A 16,850-nucleotide genomic window follows, 5' to 3' on the forward strand; every position below is an offset into this window, starting at 1 on the left:
CAAATAAAGTATTACAATGCATGAAATTTTCTTAGGTCAGTGACAAAACATTTCACATTTGTAACTTAATGTCATAGTTGGACCAGACTAATCATGCATGTGTTACTGACAATGTACTATTATCTATAGAGGTACTATTTCTTAGTGAGCCTTCAAAAGTGTTACTACATAGTTTTCATTTATATTTCAGTTCATAACTTTTTATAACTACCCGGACCAACAAAAGACACTCTATTAATTACCTTAATCAGCAAAGAGATGACTTTCAAAAGCAACGCCCTGGGCGCAATAATTCTTCCCCCCCCCTCTGAGATAAAGGACAGTGACACTGCTGGTGGCTAATCAGTCCAACTATACTAACCTAACCACCGCAACTGATAATGTGATGCATTACTAACTGCACAGCTACTAAAGTGATACTTTTGGTCCAACAAAGTCCAAACCCTAGCTTAGTGTTTATAGGTGTACACTTTTTTTTTCTCTGTTATGTTAATGTCAGGGGCCAGCCTGGTAAGGAAACTATGTGCCACAATCTACGATTTGCATTCAAACATACAGCAACGTCTGACCTAACACTATTACATTATATGTTGACAACAAAATCCTGTTACCGTATAGATCAAGATGTACTAAAAAAAAACAACCATGTCATTCCGACTACACGGTCGGCAATAACTAATATAAAAAAAAAAAAAAATTAGCTTATCTTTTTACATTCAAAGGGACATTACTAACAAGAACAATGAGACAGATAATCCCCTTAACTAGCATGACTTCAAATGGTATATAGAATGTCAGTAAAAGAAAAGTCAGTCCACTAAATTATGTAATGTATGAAACTAAGCACATAGTCAAATTTATTTCATTTATTTGGTTTTTAAAGTTAATGGTTATCTGATATCTACATATAGATGACATTATTCAGAAATAAAGCTTCTGAGCTATTTGACTTTTTATTATAAAAAGAATGTGTTATTAACCGTGTTTTAAACACGTTAGTTACAATACTATAGTGCTTCTTTCTTGTCTAAGTCAAAATAACTACCAACCTTTAGTGATTCAAACAGAAAATATTAAGACTTTTCACTTGCTTTGAAAACGAACATATTTAACTAGTTCTCCCAGTAGTAAAAACTGAATCCAAAAAGTGACACGACTGTGTCGTGCAAAGGGCATTCATCCTGAATGAAAATGTGGTAACTAATGTAAACAAAACCGGCAGCAAGTGGTCTCTATGAGCTATTTTTAGAAAGGCGATGTTGGGCGGCGGACTAAAAGGCATACAACTAAATCAATAGTAGGTACAGACAAAAGGTATTTTTATTATATAGGGCATTGTCCAAATGGTGAAAAAAAATGTGAAAAAGGTATAACTACTTGAAATATTTGACTACTTTAGATAGCTAGATGGGATCAGATGGATGGTTAGAGACAGAAGAGTTAGCACATCTTTAGATCTAGTTCAACAACGAAAACAACAACAACATGGACAGAAGACAACATGTACAACTTCAAGCTGAAAATCTCCTAGACATCAGGCCTGACATCTACCTATATCCCTTATTTTACAGCAGACATTACACAAAACAAACCAAACATTTATCTCAAACCAAATATTTATGTAACCCCAAACTGAACAATTGTGCACTTGTACTAATATGGCTAATTGCAAATACTTACAACTACATACATATTTCTTTGCATGGAACTTTTCATAACAAAATGAACTTATAACAAAATTAACTAACTGTACAGCAAAATAGAAAAATATGTGTTTTTTTTTTGGTACTTGGGGATCATGAAATTGTTGGGGTTGTTTTTGAAAAATGTTTATAGCATATTTTTGTAGTTTTGGAAGATTTAGCATTATTCTTTCTGATGTATTTTTTAAAATGCTTACAACATATATAGTTGTGTAAAGATCTGAATAATTTTGCATAAAAAAATGATAAAATCTAGATGTACAACATATCTTCATTAATGAGTATTTACATTTTGTAAATGACATCTAGGATAAAGAATTTCTAACATTTTTATGAACATTTTTAGCGCCCCCGAAAGGGGAAAAGACGCTATTAGTTTTGTGTGAAATGTCTGTCTGTCTGGTTTAGATCTCGTAAACTAGAAAAGTTATTGAAAATCCAACATCACAATATTTTAGACCATTCAAAGTTCTGATGCAATGGCTACCTTTTTTTTTTTCTGAAAGCGAAAAATCTAATTTTTTAAATCACTTATGCAAGCAGTTTTTTTAAAGAGAAAAAGCTATTTAGTATGCATTATTAGTTGGACCTAATTTAAAACGGATAGTAATCTTGTAAACTGAAATTTTCTTGAAATTTTTATTTTGCGGAAATGTTTTTTTTTGTTTTTTTTTTTGAGGATTCGAATAAGAGAATGTGCCTTTTCAAAACAATTACAGCAATTATAAGACTTCAGTTAGGCCAGGGGAGGCACGGTAGCTGAGCGGTAAAGCACTTGGCTTCAGAACCAGGGGCCCCGGGTTCGAATCCTGTTGAAGACTGGGATTTTCAACTTCGGAATCTTTGGGCGCCTCTGAGTCCACCCAGCTCTAATGGGTACCCCACATTAGTTGGGGAAAAGTAAAGGCGGTTGGTTGTTGTGCAGGCTACATGACATCCTCATTAACCGTAGGCCACAAAAACTGATGAACTTTACATCATCTGCCCTATAGACCACAAGGTCTGAAAGGGGAACTAGTTAGGCCAGGTTCACATCTAACTTTGCATTCACTTGCACCTATCTTTTGATCTGCTGGACCGTTTGGGCACTACACAAGATCTGTCAACCTTCTTTCTCCATTCTTATATCTCATTTGTCTTTGATATAATTTCATTCAGATGTTCTTTCTGAAAATATTGAAGCCTGCCTGGGTGGACCACTTCGGGGGCCGATTTTGAGTTTGTGTTTCCACACAAACTGTCTTTGTAACCTTGTTTTTTAAAGGCACAAGTAAAAAAAAAATTAATTGGAACACTGCTTTTATACTTGGTGATAATGATAATTTAGAAGAATTTGTCTTAAAATCTACTTTGTAAAGAAAAGTCTTTGTAAATCTGATAATAGAATTTAATAAAACTCACCTCTAAGTCTTCATTATTTTCATCATCATCATCATCATCATCATATTCTAAAGTAAGATCATCTTCAATGGGGGCAGAACCATTTTCATCCAAAGGAGTCTTCTCCCCTGCATTATCGTAATCCTCATAAACATTGTCATATCCACCAGGGCTGGCCAGGCGGAGTGGGTTGACGGTGGGTTTATCTGAAGTAAAATCATCAACATCCACACCAAACACTTTGTCAATTCGCTTCCTGGCCTCTTCTTCCTCCTCTTCACCATCCTTTACGTCAGCTTCTATGGTATATGTTCCTGCTTCACTCACTTTATCTTCTTTGTCATCTTTGCTTATTCTATCACCGCTGTCCACTGCATCTTCAGTGATCAGCAGGTCATTGTCACTGGCTGACATTACAGGATGCTTCTTCTTAATTGTAGCTTCTTTGCAGCTGCTTAGTTTTGTGGTAGTGGTGACAGTTGTTTTACCTGTGGTAATGGAATCCACTACTGGACGTACAAGTTCTCTCTCTGGGTGAGGCATTGATCCTTTTGATGATCTGTCATGCCCAGCAGCCTCCTTGTATAGAGTCTGCTCAGGGGACATTTCCTTGTCACTACTAGCAGAGGTGCTGCTTCCAGTCTCAAACATTTTGTCAAACAGGTACGATGCAGGACTGGAGTAGAGGCTAGAAGAAGCAGCAGTGGTCATGCCAGCTGTCAAGAAAGAAGATTTGGCTGTTTTCCCCATTTTTAAAATCTGAGGACTTTTGCTGCTGACTGTTTTCTTTGCTGTAAAATCCAAAACAATAAACTTTATTGAAACAATCATTTTTAAATTTAAAAAAACATGCTAGAAATATGTTAAAAAGTTTTATCTGTCACTAGATAATAGAATTAGATTTTTCTTTATATTGTACAGGTATGAGATTCATGCCCATGAATGCAAAAGTGTCAACATACATTTTAAAAGGAAATGAAAGAAGCGAAATAGATTAAAATTGTCAAGAAATTGAGGAGGGAATAAACAGAAAAGACAGTAAACTAGAATACCAACAGGTAAAGGAACTCACAAACTCAAACAAAAGGAAGAACTACCACCATACAAGACAAAAACAATCTAATAGATGTTTAACAGAGGAAGAAGATGTGATAAGAAAATGGATGGAATGCTGTGCAGAGTTGTACAACTTTGAAATCTCAGATCCAGAGTTACTAAAAGTATCCAACATCGATGAATGTCCTTTTATTTGCTCAGAAGTAGCATCAACCTTGAAAGTCCTCAAAAAATGTCCTCAAACATCAGCCGGAGTAGCCAACATTCTTGGTGAACTTCTACAGACTGGAAGAGAACCCATGATCACACTTTTTGAGATTTGCAACAAAATTTGGCAGTCAGGACAATGGTCTAAGCCCTGGACCTTTCAAAAGAATGGCAATTTAAAAGATTTGTCAAAACTACCACACCACCAGTCTCATAAACCATCCCAGCAAAGTCCTGTTGAAAATTATGTTAAACAGGCTAAAACCAATAGCATAAAAAATGATATAAGAAGAACAAATCTTAAACCTTAGGATACTCAGTGAGAAAATAACTAAAACATCAACAGAATCTTTTTCATGTCTATTGATTTCAAGAAAGCCTTCGACAGAATATGGCATGGGACACTCTTGGCGACAATGGATAAGTACATTGTAAACAAAATTAGTAGTAAATAAGTTTCCAGTTCTAATTTCTTATCATTAATAAAAAGATCTGCATAGATATAGGATGGCTGCCTGGTTATGCGGTTTGCGCACTGCATTGTCATTCAGACTTATTGATGGTCCTGGGTTCAAACCCTGCTCGCTCCCATCCCCCGTTGTACTGTGGGAAGTTTGGACTAGGAAGTTAATTATCTTCAACTGAAGAACACCCGAAACATGTAAAACATTTTACAAACAAGATGCCCGAGCAAATGAGTGCATAAAGTTAACTTAGGGGGTCCTTAATTAGAATGTCTGTACATAAAAATAACTTTTTAATAGCTTACTTGTACCTGAGAAAGCTTTAATTTTAAAAAAATTAACAAATATGAAATGCTTCATCAATATTTTGAAATGGAAAAAAGAAAATAAGTTATTAATGTCTTGATCTACGGACATACAGTTTGGGCTCTAAAAATTTGGCTGAAAATTAGTCTAGGAGATGGTAATTTTTATGCAAAAACTATGAGTATCTGTTCTTTAGCGTCCGAGGAGGGGGTGGGTGGGTGGTGTGTTAGATTGTATAAAGTAAGAGTCTCATAGGAGAAGACAAAGCAAAAGATTTTTTTTCATTTAGGCAAAATTGGCAAACTTAAAGTGTGTTTGGTTGTGAGGTCCCCTAAAGTGTGGGCCCTTACATTGGGAGACATAAAAAAAAGGTGTTCTTAAAAGAATTAACAAACATAAAAAAAGAATAAACAAAGAAAAAAATCCCATGGGCTTCACCAGTTTAAAAACTTTTTTTCATTTAAGGATACAATTGGTATACACTTTTAATGAAACATGAGTGCCAGCTAGTAAATTAAAAAGGGAATTACTTTTATCTCCATCCCTTTCATTGGACCTCCTATCTTCTGAGAACTCTGACAATCTGTCAATGTCTTCCAAGTTAGGAGATCTGAGGGAAGTGCCGATAGTCGCATGAGTACTAGACAATCTGGATGACTTTCCCTTTTTCTCAAACACTTGACTCTGAATTTCATCAAGTTTTTGATAGTGTAAGGGAGATAATTCTCGCTCCTCCTGAAGAAAAAATCATCTGCTAATTAGTAATGCATATAACACATTACATTAAAACATACTTTTTTTTAACTAATGTCACAAAATATTCATAAAATTATTAATTATTTTTGTATCAGTAGATTATGTAAAAACAAATATCTACATTGTTATATTCCTGCCAGCCATCATGCCATTATGGTTTGTATAGATTATGTAGGGATTACATGTTGACAGATACTTTAAAACCACAACACACAGTTATGAGTTTAAAAAAAACAACAAGAGCTTTGAAATTGATGAATAGCTACTAAAAACATGTTTTAAAATCAAGAAAAATGATTTCTCAAAATAGATTTTAGAACAGAATCAACAAAAACTAATACATTTTTTATATAGGCTTTATTTAAGAAAAAAAAGGTTTAATGGTAATAAGTAAATTCATGAACATATAGTGTTAAATGTGGTAAATAAAGTTCTGATAGACAATTGACATCAATAACATTTGAAGAACACCGCTGATATAAATAAAACCTAATATATGCATTATACTAGCACTAAAGAGTACTAGTTCTTAAAAAAAAAAAAGAAAATACCTTTTCTACTATAATGAATCTGTAAATCAGTCAGCTAGGGTTTTGAATTTTGTAATGTTTTGATATGGAGGCGCAGTGGCTGAGCGGTAAAGCGTTTGGCTAAAGGCGGTTGGTCATTGTGCTGGCCACGACACCGTCGTTAACCATAGGCCACTGAAACACATGACCTTTACATCATCTGTCCTATAGACTACAAGGTCTAAAAGGGGAACTTTACTTTTTTACTTTAATGTTTTGATATGTGTAATATACAATAGTAAGACAAATTTCTCAAGGATAATAAAGATTATTATTATCATTATATTTAATAGCAGAAAAGTATACAATGGTTTTAACTCTTTCTCTCTGTAATTATTTTCCATGTTCCAATGGAATTATTAATTATGCTCATTTGTGTTTCCCTACCCTGTTATAATTAAACTTCAATAACTTTTTTTGTATGTAATCAGGAAATGTTATATAAGGTATATAATTATAGAAGAGTACATACTCTTTTTATAAGACACAAATTAAAGTTTATAAAACCAAAAATTTAATTTAATGGGGTCAAGTCAACGTTGGTATCATCAGTTATGAGCGAAAGAGTTAAAAAAATCATAATTGTTTTCACAATCCAAAATTTAACTAAATTATTTATTCATCTCACTAATTTAAAAAAAAAATGTTCATGCTGTGGACAAACAGAACACAAATTATGATGCACTCACAGAGTTTTTGCTAGGTGTTGATTCTTTAGAACTGGCTTTTGATGACTGAGCTTTCCTTTCACGAAAGTTCTTACGGATTTTTGATGGAACAAATTCACTTAGACTGCTGCAAATGTTCATTGTTTTCTTTGGGGGGTGCTCTGGATCATCAAAATCAATAGTGAAAGACATGGAGGAGTTTAAGTCAGCACTTGGACTGTGGCTCTTGATAGCTTTATTACTAGACACCTAAAGAAGTTCAACATTAATATAAATCATGGGACTAGGAGGAAATGGAAGACCTATATTGTTAGTATATATATATATATACTTTTATCTCCATCCCTTTCAGTGGACCTCCTATCTTCTGAGAACTCTATATATACAGAAAAGTGGAAAATTTGAGGGTCGGATGAGATAATGAATAACAAAATCCAAAAGTCCAGACTTAAGTGTAATGGGTTACTGCAATAACTATAATAAAAATAAATAATTAAATAATAAACTATAATAAACATTACAATACTGGTTTCCAAAAATGTTCATCTACACTGCGAGGGCTGATTGGTTAAGCGGTTGGCTTCCAAACCTGGGGTCCTGGGTTTGAATCTAAGTGAAGACTGGGATTTTGGATTTCTTGGGTGCCCCTGAATCCACCCAACTCTAATGGGTACCTGACTTTAGTAGGTGAAATTAAAGGCGGTTGTTGTGCAAGACACATGTAGCCTGCTTGTTGACTGTTGGCCATAGAAACAGATGACCTTAACATCATCTGACCCATAGATGAAAGGGAAACTTTTGATACAACAAGTAGGTCAACATTACAATATTACACAAGGGTTAAGCTTTGACTTATAGACATTTAAAGTCTTTCTGACATTTCTCTCTTTAGCAAAATAAAAAAAAAAAGATAAAGTTTCACTAAAGAAAAGAACTAACTGGTGGTTTTATCTCTGGAGAATTGGACAAGCTATCCCTAGACAAAGATGAGCTGACACTTTTAGATGGTGTCTGTAATTCCTTAGGACAATTGGGATGATCCTCATCTTTAATAGGGATCTCCATGTATGTAGGTTCTGCATATTTGACCCGTTCACTGTCCATCGCAGTCACTGTAGCTGACCTTGTCTTGGTGCTAGATGCAGCAGCCCCGTTCTCTTCCACTAGATGCAAGCTTGCTGGCCTTGTGCTTCTAGACTCAGTTTTTTCTCCTGTTTACAAATACATTGAACATATTTGATTAGAAAGAGGATCAAAGGAAATATTTGTATTCACATGCCCTCAACACAAAAGAACATTATCAGCTCACCATTAATTTTTGTAGCACTTGAAGATGAATCAGGATCATTAGCATCCCCCCACCAATCTGGCTGACCATAGAGTGGTGTTCCTTTCTTCACTGTAGCCAACTCTTAATATACAAAAAAAAAAGTTTATCATTAAAATTTTATTTCTACCTAAATCTAACACATGTTCAAATAATGATTTTAAAAAAAAATTAGCAACAATTTCACAAGTCAACAAGATAGCCTGTCAATGTGTGAATCCATGTGTGAATCAATCTGAAGCTGGTCAGTGTGTGCCACCATACTACTAGTTAGTGGAGTGTGCAAACAAAAAAAAAGCTGGTCAGTGTATAAGGCAATACAAAATAGTTGGTCAATATGCTAATTACACATTTTCATTGTATGTAAGTGCCCACATGGTCAAACAGAGGAAACTTTGTATGTTTGAAACATTTTCATGACGTTGAGTTCTTAACACATTGTATCTGGTTTAACTATGCTTGATAAGTTCATGCAGTCATTGAACCCTTTCAAAAGAGGGAATGGAATTTCTTTCATCAAGCTTGAAAATGTCCATTGGACTATCAATGATGTGTATCAAAGTAAATCTAAAGGGTAATAAATGATAAAATAAATGTATGAATAAAACTTTAGGAACTATGAAGAAGAGAAGACAAGACTCTAGGTTATAGTGAAAAGACTATAGTGTAACACTTACTATTGAAATAAAATAAAACAATAAAATAATCTTATCTTAGCCTACTATTTAAAAAAATAATAATTTATTCTTCTATTCTAAACTGTTGATAATGACTATGTATAAGACTAAGCCCTGTGTTAGTTCATCTATTCAAAAGAGTTGTATTAGGTTCAAAGAAGCTTTAAAATTGAAACCCATTAAATTCAGTAATCTAGATTTAGATTTACCTTTGCACTAAGTGACCTTACATTCAAAGCTAATGTCAGGTGCAACAGAAAACTAGAAGCAGTTTACATACATTAGCATAACTGGTGTGCACACACACACAATAACCCAGGATAGTTTACACCCACTCAAGGATGAATTGTTATCCCAGAATCCTGCCTATGTTTCTACCAAGATGTTTGGAGAAATGCCAATAGGTTGTGATTGTTCAATGAAATAATCACTTTTTAATGAAACAAAATAATATAAGGCATGCACTATTCATCATAGTGACTGAACCACTGTAAACTAAACAGATAGATGATGATACTAATCTTAAAAAAAATAATTTTTCTATCATCCTTAATTCTACAGTCTGATAGAAGTTTTTATTCTTTGAAAACCAATATTATAAGTATTATATAAGTTAAAAGTTTGGTTAGGGGAGGAAGGGGGGGGGGTAAAAAAAACCAGCACCTACACAAGTACACACACACACACACAGTCTCTATCCATTTCTATTCACAACAACTACTCTTTCCCCATCCTACTATTAACAAGACAAGTAAAAGAACAATAATTGGGCCTCTATGTATTTTATATAAGAGAACAAAATATGCAGCAAAGGTTTCCTTTCTATTTATCCAAACTGCACATATCTATGGGAATAGTAATAGGTGTCACATCATGTAATTGTTTTAAATCAAGGCAAAAGCAATTAGTAACAATGATATTCAATAAATTAGGATACTTGCATGGCAATGATTATATCCCATAAAATGCTTGTGAAGATGTGTAAGATGAGATTTAAAAAAAAATAAATTTTAAACTCATAAATTTGATAGACATGCTAAATTTGGAACGAAATAAAAGAGAGAAGATTGTAGTATCATTAGTGAAGGTTTCCCTGTTTTAAAATAAGTAAACATTATCTAAAAACAATGAAATGTCAAAGTTAGATCAAAGAGAAACACAATCCTTACAAATAATGTCCTTCTCGAAAGTTTTAAATTGAGGTTCAGAGAAACCTAGTAACAATACCTGTTGAGTTTGATTGTAAGGATTAATTCTCAATGTTCCCCTATAGAAAGCTATAGTGAAACACAATATAAAAATGAAACAGGGTGACTTTCAGTATCATGTAAGAAAAAACATCAACAGAAACAGTCACTAAAGAAGTCAAAGTAAACTAAAATGTCAGTAGACTCATGCCACAAGACTTTTTTGAAGACCAATAAACTTAATTTCAAAGAACCAAGATGAACACAATACAGTAACTATTCTTTATATATATAACCAAGAAGAATTGTCTGGTGTTAGTCAATATTATTGTAGAGCTATAAAATATTTAACACAAACACTACCAAACTCAGACTGTCCTGAAATAGCTGTTTCAAAATAGATCTACTTATGAGAATATGGCAGAAGTTATGACTTACAAACCAATAGATTGAATAAACAAATGATCAAGTGATCCACTTCCCCAGTGTGTATAATGTGAGTGAGAATCAGGTCTAATAATATGCACTGACTTTTCAACAACGCTGAAAGTAATTTCACTTTCTTAACGAAGGCTTATTTCCTGCAGGTAGACACACTTTGTCATTATTTCAAAGCTTCTGACGTCTAAAAGAACTTGACTCACTATTTTTTTCCAGCACATCAGGCGACAATAAAGATGAATAGCTGAACACTTCTCCCCCTTTTGTACAATAAACACATTTGCATGAGAAAAAAAAATAGTTGCAATCTGTGTGTTTACAATGAAGTAGTCCGTCCCTTAAACTGATGAGACATTTCAAAATGAGCTAATTACCTGGCCTGACGAAAGAAAGGGGAGGAAACCCGATGTCGCAAAGACAGGACACAGTCGAGTTAACACTCGATCTACTTACCATTCATGACATAGTAGACTTGAGTAGACCTAGATCTAGATGTACATCTACATACTAGGCCAAAGTTATATTTTCGTGGGACTTGTAAGGCAAAAGGAACTATCCGCCCTTAGGATACGAAAACAAAAACACAGGATTCCTAATCCAGAGAAGTGATTTTGTAAACAAGTCGATATTAGCGCTACAATCGATAAATGTGCTAGACTGGCACGCCCATTACGTCTGCTTCTGCAAATGACGTCACTGCATGATATCAAACTTTATTATTATTTTGTATTCAAAGCAAAGCACTATTCTGAAGAAAAAAAATCATTATCATTTTTAGAACTTATAATTCTGTTACTTATGTTTTCATAGAAAAATAACGTTACCTGTCACATGTATACATGTCGACTGTCATCTGTTACTACAGATAGACAACTTCTTTTAGTTATCACGTGATACGCAAAATGCAACAGTAAACAATAACATTATGCAAGCATATCTCTGATAAGAAGCAATGGCGGACTGAAGCTGGAAGAGAACCAAGCAGGGGCTGTGTGGACAACAGGAAGTGGATGGACCATTTGATAAGGAGACAGGAGGCCTCAGTGCTATCAAGTAGGGCGATGAAGAGAGGCTGCTGGCACCAGACGTGGGCAGCAAGAAGTATCAATGTAAGACAAAATCAATAATGGTACTGATTTCAAAAAAAGATGTCTACGATAGATTGAAAATGTTTGATGCACGGTGAATTAAAGTGGTTTCACCTGGTCTTTCTTTTCTTTCAACATCCCCATTAGAGAAATAATTAAATAACAAAATATATACTTATTGATTTATTTATATAACAAAAGCCCCATTTTTTCTGTTCTTGTTTCTATGCCTAAAGTTACTAATTTCAATGGTTCCATGCCATATATAATACTACTGAGAGTATTGCCATGTATGTTACTACTGTCATTATTGCCATGTATGTTACTACTGTCATTATCGCCATGTATGTTACTACTGTCATTATTGCCATGTATGTTACTACTGTCATTATTGCCATGTATGTTACTACTGTCATTATTGCCATGTATGTTACTACTGTCATTATCACCATGTATGTTACTACTGTCATTATCGCCATGTATGTTACTACTGTCATTATTGCCATGTATGTTACTACTGTCATTATTGCCATGTATGTTACTACTGTCATTATCGCCATGTATGTTACTACTGTCATTATCGCCATGTATGTTACTACTGTCATTATCGCCATGTATGTTACTACTGTGATTATGCTACAACTGTTAGACATTCAGAGAGGGAAATTCTTGTTGTCAGTTCAGTCAATACTAAACACCAGAGCGATGTCATAACGGAGAATTGACATCAACCACAAGTAAACAGAAAGGCAAAACTCTTGTGATGGAAACAGTAGAACAGAAATTTGTCTTAGGTCAATGTAACTTTCTTTAAATGATTCAGCTCTTCCAAAGACTAACAAACCACAGAACCCTCGAGTTCCAGTTCTTCCAAAGACTAACAAACCACAGAACCCTCAGTTCCAGCTCTTCCAAAGACTTAACAAACCACAGAACCCTCGAGTTCCAGCTCTTCCAAAGACTAACAAACCACAGAACCCACAGTCCCAGCTCTTCCAAAGACTAACAAATCACAGAATCCTCAGTTCCAGCTCGTTCAAAGACTAACAATGCACAGAATCCTCAGTTCCAGCTCGTTCAAAGACTAACAAATCACAGAACCCTCATGTTCCAGCTCTTTCAAAGACTAACAAACCACAGAAGCACAGTTCCAGCTCTTCCAAAAACTAACCACAGAACTCTCAGTTCCAGCTCTTTCAAAGACTAACAAACCACAGAACCCTCAGTTCCAGCTCTTCCAAAGACTTAACAAACCACAAACCCTCAGTTTCAGCTCTTCCAAAGACTTAACAAACCACAGAACCGTCAGTTACAGCTCTTCCAAAGACTAACAAACCACAGAACCCTCACTTCAGCTCTTCTAAAGACTAACGAACCACAGAACCCTCAGTTCCAGCTCTTCCAAAGACTAACATACCACAGAACCCTCAGGTCCAACTCTTCCAAAGACTAACAAACAATAGAACCCTCAGTTCCAGCTCTTCCAAAGACTAACAAACCACAGAACCCTCAGTTCCAGCTCTTCCAAAGACTAACAAACCACAGAACCCTCAGTTTCAGCTCTTCCAAAGACTTAACAAACCACAGAACCCTCAGTTACAGCTCTTCCAAAGACTTAACAAACCACAGAACCGTCAGTTACAGCTCTTCCAAAGACTAACAAACCACAGAACCCTCAGTTCCAGCTCTTCAAAAGACTAACAAACCACAGAACCCTCAGTTTCAGCTCTTCCAAAGACTAACATACCACAGAACCCTCAGGTCCAACTCTTACAAAGACTAACAAACAATAGAACCCTCAGTTCCAGCTCTTCCAAAGACTAACAAACCACAGAACCCTCAGTTCCAGCTATTCCAAAGACTAAGATACCACAGAACCCTCAGGTCCAACTCTTCCAAAGACTAACAAACAATAGAACCCTCAGTTCCAGCTCTTCCAAAGACTAACAAACAACAGAACCCTCAGTTCCAGCTCTTCCAAAGACTAACAAACCACAGAACCCTCAGTTCCAGCTCTTCCAAAGACTAACAAACCACAGAACCCTCAGGTTCAGCTCTTCCAAAGACTTAACAAACCACAGAACCCTCAGTTCCAGCTCTTCCAAAGAATAACATACCACAGAACCCTCAGGTCCAACTCTTCCAAAGACTAACAAACAATAGAACCCTCAGTTCCAGCTCTTCCAAAGACTAACAAACAACAGAACCCTCAGTTCCAGCTCTTCCAAAGACTAACAAACCACAGAACCCCCAGTTCCAGCTCTTCCAAAGACTAACAAACCACAGAACCCTCGAGTTCCAGCTCTTCCAAAGACTAACAAACCACAGAACCCACAGTCCCAGCTCTTCCAAAGACTAACAAATCACAGAATCCTCAGTTCCAGCTCGTTCAAAGACTAACAATGCACAGAATCCTCAGTTCCAGCTCGTTCAAAGACTAACAAATCACAGAACCCTCAAGTTCTAGCTCTTTCAAAGACTAACAAACCACAAAACCCACAGTTCCAGCTCTTCCAAAAACTAACCACAGAACTCTCAGTTCCAGCTCTTTCAAAGACTAAAAAACCACAGAACCCTCAGTTCCACATCTTCCAAAGACTTAACAAACCACAGAACCCTCAGTTTCAGCTCTTCCAAAGACTTAAGCAACCACAGAACCCTCAGTTACAGCTCTTCCAAAGACTTAACAAACCACAGAACCCTCGAGTTCCAGCTCTTCCAAAGACTAACAAACCACAGAACCCTCAGTTCCAGCTCTTCCAAAGACTTAACAAACCACAGAAACCTCAGTTTCAGCTCTTCCAAAGACTTAACCAACCACAGAACCCTCAGTTACAGCTCTTCCAAAGACTTAACAAACCACAGAACCCTCGAGTTCCAGCTCTTCCAAAGACTAACAAACCACAGAACCCTCAGTTCCAGCTCTTCCAAAGACTAACAAACCACAGAACCCTCAGTTCCAGCTCTTCCAAAGACTAACATACCACAGAACCATCAGGTCCAACTCTTCCAAAGACTAACAAACAATAGAACCCTCAGTTCCAGCTCTTCCAAAGACTAACAAACCACAGAACCCTCAGTTCCAGCTCTTACAAAGACTAACAAACCACAGAACCCTCAGTTCCAGCTCTTCCAAAGACTAACAAACCACAGAACCCTCGAGTTCCAGCTCTTCCAAAGACTAACAAACCACAGAACCCACAGTCCCAGCTCTTCCAAAGACTAACAAATCACAGAATCCTCAGTTCCAGCTCGTTCAAAGACTATCAATGCACAGAATCCTCAGTTCCAGCTCGTTAAAAGACTAACAAATCACAGAACCCTCAAGTTCTAGCTCTTTCAAAGACTAACAAACCACAAAACCCACAGTTCCAGCTCTTCCAAAAACTAACCACAGAACTCTCAGTTCCAGCTCTTTCAAAGACTAACAAACCACAGAACCGTCAGTTCCAGCTCTTCCAAAGACTAACAAACCACAGAACCCTCAGTTTCAGCTCTTCCAAAGACTTAACAAACCACAGAACCCTCAGTTACAGCTCTTCCAAAGACTTAACAAACCACAGAACCGTCAGTTACAGCTCTTCCAAAGACTAACAAACCACATAACCCTCAGTTCCAGCTCTTCCAAAGACTAACAAACCACAGAACCCTCAGTTCCAGCTCTTCCAAAGACTAACATACCACAGAACCCTCAGGTCCAACTCTTACAAAGACTAACAAACAATAGAACCCTCAGTTCCAGCTCTTCCAAAGACTAACAAACCACAGAACCCTCAGTTCCAGCTCTTCCAAAGACTAACAAACCACAGAACCCTCAGTTTCAGCTCTTCCAAAGACTTAACAAACCACAGAACCCTCAGTTACAGCTCTTCCAAAGACTTAACAAACCACAGAACCGTCAGTTACAGCTCTTCCAAAGACTAACAAACCACAGAACCCTCAGTTACAGCTCTTCCAAAGACTTAACAAACCACAGAACCGTCAGTTACAGCTCTTCCAAAGACTAACAAACCATAGAACCCTCAGTTCCAGCTCTTCCAAAGACTAACCACAGAACCCTCGAGTTCCAGCTCTTTCAAAGACTAACCACAGAACCCTCGAGTTCCAGCTCTTCCAAAAACTAACCACATAACCCTCGAGTTTCAGCTCATCCAAAAACTAACCACATTACCCTCGAGTTCCAGCTCTTTCAAAGACCAACCACATAACCCTCAGTTCCAGCTCTTCCAAAGACTAACCACAGAATCCTCGAGTTCCAGCTCTTTCAAAGACTAACCACAGAACCCTCGAGTTCCAGCTCTTTCAAAGACTAACCACAGAACCCTCGAGTTCCAGCTCTTTCAAAGACTAACCACAGAACCCTCGAGTTCCAGCTCTTTCAAAGACTAACCACAGAACCCTCGAGTTCCAGCTCTTTCAAAGACTAACCACAGAACCCTCGAGTTCCAGCTCTTTCAAAGACTAACCACAGAACCCTCGAGTTCCAGCTCTTTCAAAGACTAACCACAGAACCCTCGAGTTCCAGCTCTTTCAAAGACTAACAAACCATAGAACCCTCAGTTCCAGCTCTTCCAAAGACTAACCACAGAACCCTCGAGTTCCAGCTCTTCCAAAGACTAACCACAGAACCCTCGAGTTCCAGCTCTTCCAAAGACTAACCACAGAACCCTCGAGTTCCAGCTCTTCCAAAGACTAACCACAGAACGCTCAGTTCCAGCTCTTCCAAAGACTAACAAACCACAGAACGCTCAATTCCAGCTCTTCCAAAGACTAACCACAGAACCCTCGAGTTCCAGCTCTTCCAAAGACTAACAAACCACAGAACGCTCAATTCCAGCTCTTCCAAAGACTAACCACAGAACCCTCGAGTTCCAGCTCTTCCAAAGACTAACAAACCACAGAACGCTCAATTCCAGCTCTTCCAAAGACTAACCACAGAACCCTCGAGTTCCAGCTCTTCCAAAGACTAACAAACCACAGAACGCTCAATTCCAGCTCTTCCAAAGACTAACCACAGAACC

The 16,850-nt window shown here is 36.8% G+C and overlaps 1 protein-coding gene across 8 annotated transcripts in view; it reads right to left on the reverse strand.

The window, feature by feature from the left end:
* The window catches only part of LOC106065192 (centrosomal protein of 170 kDa-like), a 142,131-nt gene that overhangs the window by 23,816 nt on the left and 101,465 nt on the right, over window positions 1-16,850 (reverse strand). For all 8 annotated transcript variants that reach the window (XM_056024423.1, XM_056024424.1, XM_056024419.1 and 5 more), the window contains 5 exons: window positions 8,419-8,520; window positions 8,049-8,320; window positions 7,131-7,358; window positions 5,647-5,851; window positions 3,105-3,874 (listed from right to left, as the gene is read on the reverse strand). In XM_056024423.1, coding sequence (XP_055880398.1) covers window positions 3,105-3,874; window positions 5,647-5,851; window positions 7,131-7,358; window positions 8,049-8,320; window positions 8,419-8,520 — 1,577 coding nt within the window. The remainder of the gene's footprint in view (window positions 1-3,104; window positions 3,875-5,646; window positions 5,852-7,130; window positions 7,359-8,048; window positions 8,321-8,418; window positions 8,521-16,850) is intronic.

The sequence above is a fragment of the Biomphalaria glabrata genome, chromosome 3, assembly GCF_947242115.1.
Source record: "Biomphalaria glabrata chromosome 3, xgBioGlab47.1, whole genome shotgun sequence".
Classification (NCBI taxonomy): domain Eukaryota; kingdom Metazoa; phylum Mollusca; class Gastropoda; family Planorbidae; genus Biomphalaria; species Biomphalaria glabrata.